Here is an 11,679-nt window from a genome sequence, read left to right as displayed (position 1 = left end):
TGGAGAGGGAATATGGGGTAAGATGCTTGCCTTGCATGCAACTGATTCTGATTTGAACCCTGGCACTGCACAAGGGCCCCGTGTATCATCAAGAGTGATCCCTAAACACAGAGCAAGGAGTAAACCCTGAGCACTGCTGGATGTGCTCCCAAAACCTCCACCCCTGCAAAACATCATGAAATTCAGTTGGAGCTATAGTACAGCAGGTAGAACACTTGCTTTGCACATGGCCAATGGCCAACCCGGGTTCGTTCCCCGACACACCATACGCCTCCCCACCCCGCCTGCCACCAGGAGTGATCATTGAGCTGCTCACTGAGCATAGAGCCAGAAGTAAGCCCTGAGCACTTGCTAGGTGTGACCCAAAATAAAACAAATCATAAAGTAAAAACACTAAGCAGAGCACCAGCAAATCCCCGGCACAGGGCAGCTCTGAGGAAGCCATGTAAGAAAAAGAAGTCAGCAACACAGAAAGAAAGACAGGGCAAAGTGAGGTCAAACTCTCAAACTTTGGCAATAGGGCTTGAAGGTTCAGGGTACAAGATCCAGAACCCATCATGATCCTCAATGGCTCACTTACTTCCCTAAACCCACTGCTTGTGGACCTCTCCACACTTCCATATACCTATACACAAATAAAGAGGGCTCCCAAGCAATGCTCAGGGAACCACAAACCACTCCTGGTACTGGTTTGATGCTCAGGCCCAGTGATGAAGAGCTAGGGAACCAGCGGGGCCCCACCCTGTGCACGCAGGAGCCTCCAGAGTCATGATTGACAATGCTCAGGATGCCATGATATGCCAGGACTTGAACTGGGGTCCTTGTGTATGAAAGGTCTGAGCCCCTGAACTCTATGTCATCACCCCAGCCCCTCAGCACACTGTAATTCTATCTTTCTTGCTAACTCACTTACATACTGACTCCAAATCCCAGAGCTACTGGGGCCATGAAGCATGTCTGCCCTTCCTTAAGGAGAGGTGAGCAAGACCAGAGTCACAGTACAGCAGGAAGGGTGCTTGCCTTGCAGGTAGCCGATCCATGTTTGAGCCTATCATGCCATATGGTGCCCGTGAGCACCGCCAGGATCAATTCCTGAGCACAGACCCAAGAGTAATGCCTGAGCATCACCAGGTGTGGCCCCCAAAGAATTAAAAAGTAAAAAATACGAGAGGCTAGCATGGGTGGCTCAAAGAGGACACACATGGAAATACGGGTTCAATCCCCAGCACTATATATGGTCCCTAAACACCACCAGGATTGAGCCCTGCACTCAGGGCTAGAAGGAAGAGAGACCTGAGTGCCACTGGATACAGCTCCCCCAACTGGGAATAAAAAGTCTACTTTAAAAGGCATTTCAGAACTGGTTTTAAATATTCATCAGGACACACCACACAGAGGGGATGCTGGGGGTGAGAGCTGGTTACAAGTATGGGGTTGGGGTGCCCTAAGACAGAAGAAAAGTCATCTATCAGGGCAGCTGGGGTGCCCCATCCCCCTGGGACAAAGTAAAAACAGGCCCCAGGGCCAACGAGGAGCCAGCCCTCCCTTCGAGGTAGATCAGGGGAGGGGACCGAAGCGGGGCTCCCATGGTGGAGGTGCCAGCCAGCTACCTCCTTAGTGATACTGCTGGTAGTTCGGGTAGCCTTGAGCCGCATCCTTGGGGGGCAGCTGGCTGGGGTCCTCCAGGAACGGTGGAGCTGGAGAGAGAGTAATCAGGTAAGCACAAAGGGAGGAAACGGAGAATGCTACCCTCACCAGCCACCACAAAGGACTCACCATTGCGGAACTGCTGGGCAGTGTACCGAGTGAGAAGGATGCCAACCCCCTCGATCAGGGCCAACAAGATGCCCCCCATCATGGCTGAGCCCACCATGGCCAGTGGGCCACCTAAAGGAGAAGGCAGGGAGCAAGGGAGGTGAGAGTCGGCAGTATCAGGGGTGGAGGGAGAGGAAGGGACAGGGCCACTCACTGCGGGCAGCTAGCACGGCTCCAGTCAGTGCTCCGCTGGTGATGGAGTTCCAGGGGTCCTCCTTGCCACGCACACGCACGAGGCCACAGTCAATGGTGGAGAACAGGCCACCCCACACGGCAAAGCTCCCTGGGGGGGGGGGGGGGGCGCGGAAGGAATGAGGTTGAAATAAGATTCCTGGAAACATCCAGAAAAGCCACAGTTCTGCATTAGGAAAAGCCAATCAATGCTTGCTATGTGTGTGCCAATGTTTGCCTGATGGTGTGCCGGGACCAGTTCTAGGCATAGCGTGTTATCTGCTACCATTTTCCAATTGCTAATATTACTGAAGTGCTGAACAGGGGTCGGAGAGATAGTACAGCGGGTAAGGTACTTGCACACAGCCAACCCAGATTCGACCCCTGGCACTTCAGAGGGTCCCCCAAGCCCTGCCAACAGTAATGCCTAAGAGCAGAGTTAGGAGGAAGTTCTGAGGATCATCGGGTGTAGTCCCAAAAACCAGAAAGGGAGGAAAATCAAGGGCTGAGCAAAGAAGCAGATACTTGGAAGGTACAGTGTCTCCATTAATTAGGAAGCAATATTATATCCACTATGAAACAAAGGAGGTGTTTGTGACATAGTGCTCACCAGTGGCAGCAGGTCAGAGATCAGCACCTTGTGACAAATAGGCACCTGGGGCTCAACCTCAGACCCCTCTCCAATTGTTGGGAAGTGTCACTGCCTCCAGAAAGCCCCAGGCAGAGCTGAGGCTGGAGTCTGGACTCCCAGCCAGCAATCTAGACCCAAAGGAACCATCACCAGGTCCCCTCAGAGCCCATGTCTCCCTCAATCTCTCACCTCCAATCTGGGGAGCTCGAATCCTCACAGCATTGAGACTACCTCGCAGGCGGTGGCGAAATCCCTGAGAGAAAGTGAAGAAAGTGGGAGAAGGGTAGGGTTCAGCTGGCTCAAGCCCATTGAGACAAGTGACAAGCAGGGGTTCCACCTCTCAAGGAAAGGAAGTGGTGAGGAACCTATAGGGACCTATCCCAGAGGTAGTGATAAAAAAGGGACCAAGAACCAGGGGGTCTAGGAAGCACCTCCACATGAGTTTTCTCGGAGTCAGGCTGCGTTATCTATCATTCATTCATTCATTCATTCATTCCATGATCACTGAGCACCTGTGTGGATATAGCAAGGAACAAGGTAGGCTGGAGCCCTGCTCCCTCCAAGTTCACATTACAGCTGAACAGATAGACTCAGAGTAAGGGAGCAGAAAAACAAGAGCATTTTAGGTACCAAGAGCACTCCTGAGGAAGAGGAGTAAGATCTGGAGGCCAGTGAGATAGCACAGTGGGTAGGGTGATTTACCTACACGTGGCTAACCTGGGTTTGATCCTCAGCCCCTCATATGGTTCCTCTGAGCACCACCAGGTATGATCTCTAAGTGCAGAGCCAGGAGTAAGCACCGAACACCGTCTGGTATGTCCCCTCCCCCAGAAAACCAAATGAGATCTGGGAGGGTCACGGAAGGCCTCTAAGGTGGGGGCACAGTGGTTGAAACTCCAGGGACTGCTAGGAACATGGGAAAGAGTTAAAGGGTGGGGTAAGGATAGAGCAATTACAGAGACCCAAACAAAAGAGGTGGCATTTAAAGGTCCCCAAAGTAGGAGGCCCTGAAAGAGATAGAATTATGTAAAATCAAAAGGCATTTTCTCCATTTTCAAACCTCATGCTTTGCATGCAGGAGACCCAAGTTTGATCTCCAACACCAAACTGTCCCTCTAGCACCTCCAGGTGTGAGCAAAATCCAAAACCAAAAAAACACACCCCTGCAAAAAAAATCACACTTAAATATTAACTAATTAAACCAATCACTTCTATTCAGATTTTTGATCTGAAGGACCAGAGAGACAGGGCAGCGGTGCAGCTCTGGCCTTACAGGCAGCCAATCCTAGCTTAACTGGGCATGCATCTGATCCCCCTAGCCTCACCAGGGCCCTGAAAGTGGCTGGGTACAGCCCCCCCAGCCCATCCACCCCCCCAAAAAAAACAGAAAACAGCAGCAGATTTCTAATTCTGCCTCTAGGTAAAATTCTATAAAGTTGCACCCACTCTTCTTCTGGGATTTGCTGATGACCACTTGTTTGAACAGCAGTCATGCTTGGAGCTCTCCCCAAACCCAAGATCTGGGAATCAGGTCAGGTACATGGGCAGCAGGTGAAGAGACAACAGAACAAGCACTTGCACAGATCTAGAAGTCTCAAGCAGTTTTCTGAGTGAAGTCTCATGTGAATGGGGCAGGATCTCCCCACCCTCCCCAGAAGGGCAAGACTCACCACAGGGGCATTTCGGAATCCCTTGATGGCCTGGAAGACACCACCTCCAATGACACCCATAGTGAAAGCGCCACCACAGTCATCCACAATTCGCCAGGGGCTGCAAAGAGGGGTGGGAGGGAAAGGAAGGCTAAGTGAAACACTCCTCAAGCACCACATGGTCACATGAGAAGAATACAATTAGTTTTTTCTTTTGCTTTTTTGGGGACATACCCGGCGATGCTCAGGGGTTACTCCGGGCTCTGCACTCAGGAATTACTTCTGGCAGTGCTCAGGGGACCATATAGAATGCTGGGGATCAAACCCGGGTCAGACATGTGCAAGGCAAAGGCCTTACCTGCTGTACCTGCTGAAAATGGCTCTGGTCCATTTTCATTGAGGTATCAAGAGGTACCATTTACAGAACGTGATTTTTTTTTTGGTTTTGGCTTTGGGGGCTCTGTGTTCAGGCATCATTCTTGGCAGGGCTTGGGGGATTGCATGAGGTGCTGGAATGAACCAGCACCTATGTTGTAAGGAACAATGAAATCATGAAATTCGCAGCAACATGGATGGAAATGGAAGATATCGTGTTAAATGAATTAAGCTAGAAGAAAGATAAACATAGGATGATCTCACTTATCTGTGGTATTTAGAATAACTGGACAAGGGAATGCAATGTTTTAAAGGGGGAGGGGTGCCCACATCACCCTTCGCCCCACAGTATAGGAAAGAGGAAAGTGAAGTTAAGAAATCAAGTGGGAGGGGTCAGAGAGACAGTAAAGCAGGTAGGTCATTTCCATTGCAGGGGGTCAACTGGGATTCAATCTCTAGCATCCCATATGGGTCTCTGAGCACTGCCTGGAATAATTCCTGAGCACAGGGCCAGGAGTAAACCGTGAGCATCGCTGGGTGTGGGACAAAAAGAAAACAAAATGAAATCAAGGGGGGGTGAGGAAAGACAAATGGGAAATGGGGGAGCAGGGGTCAAGGGGATTGTTATATTCGTAATGTAAAGGAATGGTATGGATAAATACCCAAACCACAGAGTTAACAAAACTGAAATCATGAAATCCAGATTATAACAACAAAACTTAAAAAAGGTAATAGAAGTGGGGGGGGAGGGAACCTGTGAACACTGATGGTGGGATGGTGCTGGAACGCTGTCTAAAATCCAACGATGAATAACTTTGTAAATAGTTTTAAAAAATAAGTAAAAGAGCAAAGAAAAAAATTCAAATAAAAAGAACTAGGGCATTTCTACCAAAAAAAAAAAAAAAGCAAAGGGAATTCAATTCTCTTCGTCCTGTCCTTTCTCCCTCCCTTTACAAGCCACTCAGTCAATTGCCTTACTACGAGCAAAGATGAAATTACCTGACACTAAGGTCCGTTGCCAAGAAAAGTGCTAAGTAGGTAGAGACGCACGTTTTTCTGCCGAACTGCCAATCAAGTCCCGCCTTCTTTCCCCTCTATGCCAGGTGCAATCGGGATGAACCAAGCGCCATCGGCGGAGGTAGGTAGAGGTGGAGGGTGTGGGAAACCGGCACCACCTCCCGCCCACAATAGACTCACCCAGGCCCAGCCCCTCCCACCCTATTCGCTAAAGGGTCCCGGGTAAAACCACGGGGAACCATGGGGGTTTCCACCTAGCAACATCCCGATCCCCGTGTAAAGGCCCCAGTCACCGTATCATTCACTATATCATTAGCAAAGAGGAATCGGAAAACACAGCGTCAAAGGAAACATAGAGTGGTTCCATCCTACACCGCATCTTCTGATACATATCCGTTAGCTCCTCTTAAGGAAACCGAGCGGCAGGAACCAAGTGGCGAGGAAGGGAAAGACGACGCAAGTTTCGAGCCACTCCTGCGACTAGGACGTGGCGTGGCCAGTGCCTACCCCGCCCGCCTCCCTTGCTGGCTGTGGTGCCGTGGCAACAGTCCCGAAGCCTGTACCCAGCTCCGTACCAGGGCTCCCGAGCGTACTCCTCCATGGCGCCGCGTCCGGCCGCGTAGTCAGTCCAACCCCAGACGTGCCACGCCCCTAAACGTTCACGGCGCGCCCGGCGGGCTATCAGATCCCGCCCAGTGATTGGACCATTTGGCTGTACGTTAGGCCAATAACACACTCTCATTGGATATCGAGGCTGGCGTCATCTTTTAACTGCAGCCTGAGTGTCGCCCAGTTACCACAAGGTTCTAGAGGAAAGAAGTGCATTTTTGTACTTTTGGAGAAGAGAGCTGACCTTCTGGTGATCATAGCGGCCCAGAAAAGGAGGAAACTGGTGTGACATACTTCTAGTGCTTGCTCTGCCTGAATTGGTAATTTGGAGGCGTATGTATGCGGGGGATGATAGAGGAGGAACTGTACTTTTCCCCCCCTTACCGGCGATTTGGTTTCTTCCACTGGGCAGTCGTTTCTGGGGGTGTTGGGCGAGCCCATTCGTAAGGCGGGGGGAAGCCGTTCTTAAGTCCTTCCGCGGTGGTGGGAGCCTAAGGCCTCGATAAGAACCGGGCGGGAAACAACTAGCCTGGAGGGGATGGTTGCTGAGAGACTGTGTATTTCAGTATGTAGATTTTTCCAGTTGCTTCAGAGTGGGATAGCTGAGTTCAGAAGAGTATTTGCTGGAGGGGCGGTGCTTGATTACAGAATAAAGATTCAAATCCTTGGAGCTAAACTGATTGTTAAGAATGTCCATCTGTCTATCTAGATTAGACTGTCTTGCCGCCCGGCCATGCCACTGCCTGCAGCACTGCAGACCCGCTTGGCCAAGAGAGGCATTCTCAAACATTTGGAGCCCGGTAAGAGAACTAAAAGGAGAGAGCCTGCCCCCCTCCATGTTCCAGACTTACTAGCACTTTGTTGTTGAACCTGGCATTGGTTGCCCAGCATGCACCAACTGCACACCAGGGGGAGGGAAGGGTGGCCGGTGTTTCAATTCTGATATAAATTCTCGATCCACGTTCACTGGCATGGGAGGCATGGGAAGGGTGATGTGAATGTCTTGGGGGTAGCAGTTTTCGCTAAGGTTTCCAAAGAATTACAAAGTAAATTGTAAAGTGAAGGGGTGGACGTTTATCCTTTCAGTACTAGTACCATACTGGTAACATTTTTAAAGCTCTGCCGTGATGTTGATACTTTCCTAGAGACCTGGGTCTCATTGTTCGCCCGTTAATCGGTATCAAAAGTACAGTTTGAAGTGGTTGTGTCATTCACGGTTTTTTTTCTTTTCTTTTTGGGTCACACCCGGCAATGCTCAGTGGCTACTCCTAACTCTGCACTCAGGAATTACTCCTGGCAGTGCACTGGGGAGGCATATGGGATGCCAGGAAACAAACCCTGTCTGCTGCATGCAAATCAATCACCAAACCTGCTGAACTATCTCTACAGCTCCACAGGGTTCTTTCTCTTTTTTTATTTGTCTTTTTGGGTCACACTTGGCGATGCTCAGCAGTTACTCCTGGCAGTGCTCAGTGGACCATGTGGGATGCCAGGGATTAAACCAGGGTTGGCCACATGCAAGGGAAACATTGTCCCCATTGTGCTATCGTTCTGGCCTCTGGGGGGGGGATTGTTTGTTTTTGGTTTAGGATACATACCCTGTTGAGCTCAGGTGTTCCTCCTGGCTCTGCACTTCAGGAATCTCTCCTGGAAGTGTTCAGGGGACCATACGGGATGCTTGGAATTGAACCCATTTGGGTTGTGTGCAAGGCAAGAACATACCCATTGTGCAATCTCTATGGCCCCTGTTATATACATGCTTAACTGTATCAAATACTGAGCACTGATTTGTTAGACCTACTGTGCTTATACACTTGTTGATAATAAAGTGTCCCAGGTATTTCACCTTATTTTATTTCTTTTTGGGTCACACCCAGTGATGCTTAGGGGTTACTCCTGGCTCTGCACTCAGGAATTACTCCTGGCAGTGCTTGGGGGACCGTATGCAATGCTGGGGATTAAACCCAGGTTGGCCACATGCAAAGCAAATGCCCTACCTGCTGTACTATCACTCTGGCCCCTAATTCACCTTATTGACGTGATATCTACTAGAAGCTATGTGCCTGGCCAAGATCTTATGGTTAGTAATACTGACAACAGGCACTGATATTTTAAACATGTTGCTTGTGGTTGGTTTTGGGGAGGCCACCCCCAGTGGTGCTCAGGGATCCCCTCCTGGCAATGTTTAGAGATGAACCCTGGTCAACCACTTCCTAGGCAACCATCTTACCTGCTGTTCTTTCTCTCCAGATGCTTATACTGACAGGCTTATGAATATTTTTTGTTTTGGAACCAAACCTGTTAGTGCTCAAGGCTTACTCCTGGCTCTGTGCTCAGAGATCACTCCTGGTGGGGCTTGGGGGATCATATGTGCTGCTGGGGATCAAACTTGGGTCAGCCATCTTCAAGGCACATGTTCTACCCATTGTGCTATCGCTCCAACCCATGTTTTGTTATCTTTTTGTTTGTTGGATATTTGGTTTTGGGGCCACACCCAGCAATGCTCAGGGGATAGTCCTGGCTTTGCACTCAGGAATTACTCCTGGAACTGTTTGGGGGACCATATGGGATGCTAGGGATCGAACCTAGGTTGGCTGCTTGTAACGCAAATGTACTCTGGCACTGTTTTTGTTTTTATCTTATTAACAATACCACTGGATATCAAGGATATCACTGGCCTTTTGTTTGGGGCCTACTGTGACGACACTTTGCTTTTGCTGACAGACATTTCACTGTTACAGCCACAGCTGAAACTTGTGCTAGGCTTACTGAAGGAGAATGTACACCTTAAATTTGAATGCACCAATATTCAACTACAATTGTTGCCAACTTCAAAAAAATGAGTGGATTCTGAGCAGTGATTTTATCCAAATCCGTTGCTTGCCAAACTCTTAACTATTCAGTGGGCCAGTCAGAAAACCCCTATTTGACAAACTTGGGAGCAGAATCCCTTTGACTATTCTCAAATAAAACCCTTGCTCTTGAGCTAGAGGGATATTATAGAAGGTAAGGTGTGTGTTTGCCTTGTACATGGCTCAGATTTGATCCCTGGCACCAGAGTCCCCCAAACTCCTCCAGGAGTGATCCCTTAGCACAGAGGCAAGAATATGCCCTGAGGGATATAAAAAGCATTTACCTTGCATTTGACTGACCCGGATTCAATCTCTGGCATCCCATATGGGCTCCCAGCACTGCCAGGAATGATTCCTGGGTGTAGAGCCAGGAGTAACCCCTGAGCATCTCTGTGTGTGACCCAAAAAGCAAAAAAAGAGTATGCCCTGAGTACTGCTAGTGTGCTTTCCCCCAGAAAAAACACTTTTTTGTTGTTTTGGGGCCACAATGCCCTGTACTGCTTAGGGCTTACTCCTGGCTCAGGGAAACATTCCTCTGGGAGTCATGGGGTGCTGGAGATCAAAGCCGGGTCAGCTGCATGTAAGGCAAACACCCTACCTGCTATACTATTGCTCCATCCCAAACACCTTGCTGTTGACATGCATTTTATCCCAGCAGATTTGCATAGTGTGGTGGTGTGCATTTTCTGAAATAAGGAACTCTCTAGATGTAGTCTTTGGTGAATCCTGTCTCAACATTCAAACCAGATCAGTTTAAGTAGTAGCATACTCCCTGAATCCAGAAACAGAACAAATATAGCTAATTTTTTGTCCCATTGGCCCGATAGGGGCTTTGATGGGGAATGTGCTATTTGTTACAGCAGGTGCAAGCTGTCACGAGAGCCTATTCATGTGCACAAATACACATGCACACAATGCAAACTCACCAAGCACAGGCACGCATGTATCTGTGGTTATGAGTGTCCCTCTAGGCCTGGACTTTAGCCTGAGAATCCCCCACATCCTTACCACTTTCTTCCTCTCCCTTCCTCAAGAACCAGAGGAAGAGATTATTGCTGAGGACTATGATGATGATCCTGTGGACTATGAGGCCACCCGACTGGAGGGCCTGCCACCAAGCTGGTACAAGGTGTTTGATCCTTCCTGGTAAGCCTTGGGGACCTGAGAGGGGAGGGCTGCTGATTTCTGCCATTCCTTTTTGTCTGTTATATCTTTGCTCGTGGCGTATATGGGGGACACAGGGGAACCACTGTGTTGGGTTGAGACATGGGACCAATGCATTCAAGAGACTGGGGAAACCGAAATTGAGAGAAGACCAGCCTACTGATATTCCCTCCCTCCCTTTCACGCTCCATAGTGGGCTCCCTTACTACTGGAATGTGGACACAGACCTCGTGTCTTGGCTCTCCCCACATGATCCCAACTCCATTGTTACCAAATCTGCCAAGAAGCTTAGAAGCAATAATGCAGGTAAGCTGGCAGATGTAATTCCTACAGGTGAGGCATGCATGCCCGCCCCATGCCTGGGAAGCTGGTTGAAGGTCCAGGCTGCTGGTTGGGTGGTGGGAAGGAGAAGGTGACTTCAGAACTTTGCTGTACCACAGATGTGGAAGAGAAGTCAGAGCGGAGCCACGACAAGTCAGAGCGGGGCCATGAGAAGATGGAGCGGAGCCACGAGAAAGCAGAGCGGGGCCACGAGAAGGCTGAGCGGGGCCACGAGAAGGCCGAGCGAGAGCGAGAGCGGGGCTATGACAAAGGGGAACGCGAGAGGGAGCGAGACCGTGAGAGAGAGCGAGACCGTGAGAGAGAGCGGGAGCCACGTGAGCGCGAACGTGAGCGCGAACGAGAGCGCACCCATGACAAGTCAGAGCGGGATGAGGGCAAGGAACGGCGCCACCATCGGCGGGAAGAGCTAGCTCCTTACCCCAAGAGCAAAAAGGGTAAGCAGATTCAGGGTGAGAGGGTGCGCAAGAGAGGGTTGGGGGTTGCAGGGAAAGAAGCCTTCAGGTCCTGAAAGCACATACATTCAGGAGGGCTAGGGGTGCTGCAGATCCATGCCTTCCTGGCATAGGAGGGGTCATGGTGAGAAAGGGTTCTTTGTACCTCCATCGAAGACCTCACTGTACAATTTTCTCCTGTAGCAAGCCGGAAGGATGAAGAGTTAGACCCAATGGATCCCAGCTCATACTCAGATGCACCCCGGTAAGTGACAGCTCTTCCTACTCACCACCCTCCCATTCCTCTTATCTTCCTCCCCCCTCATCAGCTCAGTTGCCTGCTTCCACCCTGACCTTTTATCCCCTCCACTCCCAGGGGCACCTGGTCAACGGGACTGCCCAAGAGGAATGAGGCCAAGACAGGCGCCGACACGACTGCAGCGGGACCCCTCTTCCAGCAGCGCCCCTACCCATCCCCAGGGGCTGTGCTACGGGCCAATGCTGAGGCTTCCCGCACCAAGCAGCAGGACTGAGTCTTTCTCCACTGCCCACTCAGCCATCTCTTACTCTGGGTGGGCTTTTAATAAAAAAGCATACTGGTGGACCATGTTCCAAAGGGCTGG

At 50.3% G+C, this 11,679-nt stretch overlaps 2 protein-coding genes across 3 annotated transcripts; one reads left to right on the top strand and one right to left on the bottom strand.

Moving 5' to 3' along the window:
• Nucleotides 1–1,348: 1,348 nt before the first annotated feature.
• On the bottom strand, nucleotides 1,349–6,304 carry TIMM17B (translocase of inner mitochondrial membrane 17B). The gene is made up of 6 exons (XM_056128630.1): nucleotides 6,234–6,304; nucleotides 4,288–4,387; nucleotides 2,807–2,870; nucleotides 1,970–2,098; nucleotides 1,777–1,887; nucleotides 1,349–1,697 (listed from the first exon to the last, which is right to left on the bottom strand). Exons 1-6 carry the CDS (start codon nucleotides 6,257–6,259, stop codon nucleotides 1,615–1,617), a joined length of 513 nt encoding a protein of 170 aa, XP_055984605.1. The 5' UTR covers nucleotides 6,260–6,304; the 3' UTR covers nucleotides 1,349–1,614.
• Nucleotides 6,305–6,474: 170 nt separating this feature from the next.
• Nucleotides 6,475–11,665, top strand: PQBP1 (polyglutamine binding protein 1). Of its 2 annotated transcripts, XM_056128643.1 has the most exons (8): nucleotides 6,475–6,587; nucleotides 6,977–7,067; nucleotides 10,154–10,265; nucleotides 10,477–10,589; nucleotides 10,724–10,754; nucleotides 10,797–11,059; nucleotides 11,261–11,321; nucleotides 11,433–11,665. In XM_056128643.1, exons 2-8 carry the CDS (start codon nucleotides 7,001–7,003, stop codon nucleotides 11,587–11,589), a joined length of 804 nt encoding a protein of 267 aa, XP_055984618.1. In that variant the 5' UTR covers nucleotides 6,475–6,587; nucleotides 6,977–7,000; the 3' UTR covers nucleotides 11,590–11,665. The 2 variants fall into 2 exon arrangements, with proteins under 2 accessions (XP_055984618.1, XP_055984617.1); XM_056128642.1 differs by having other exon boundaries at nucleotides 10,724–11,059.
• Nucleotides 11,666–11,679: the final 14 nt, after the last annotated feature.

Source organism: Sorex fumeus, unplaced genomic scaffold, assembly GCF_029834395.1.
Source record: "Sorex fumeus unplaced genomic scaffold, SorFum_2.1 ptg000065l, whole genome shotgun sequence".
Taxonomy (NCBI): Eukaryota; Metazoa; Chordata; class Mammalia; order Eulipotyphla; family Soricidae; genus Sorex; species Sorex fumeus.
Note: the sequence above shows the minus strand (reverse complement) of the source record. Positions and strands in the feature narration are given on the sequence as shown.

Bases quoted from the DNA above. Each gene is read 5' to 3' on its own strand.
- TIMM17B (XM_056128630.1), bottom strand. From the start codon at position 6,259: ATGGAGGAGTACGCTCGGGAGCCCTG. The intron at 2,871-4,287 runs GTGAGTCTTGCC...ACTTTCTCTCAG, and splicing joins GATTCCGAAATGCCCCTGTG to GGATTTCGCCACCGCCTGCG. The intron at 1,698-1,776 runs GTGAGTCCTTTG...CTCTCTCTCCAG, and splicing joins TGCCCAGCAGTTCCGCAATG to CTCCACCGTTCCTGGAGGAC.
- PQBP1 (XM_056128642.1), top strand. From the start codon at position 7,001: ATGCCACTGCCTGCAGCACTGCAGACCCGCTTGGCCAAGAGAGGCATT. The intron at 10,590-10,723 runs GTAAGCTGGCAG...GCTGTACCACAG, and splicing joins GCTTAGAAGCAATAATGCAG to ATGTGGAAGAGAAGTCAGAG. The intron at 11,322-11,432 runs GTAAGTGACAGC...CTCCACTCCCAG, and splicing joins TCATACTCAGATGCACCCCG to GGGCACCTGGTCAACGGGAC.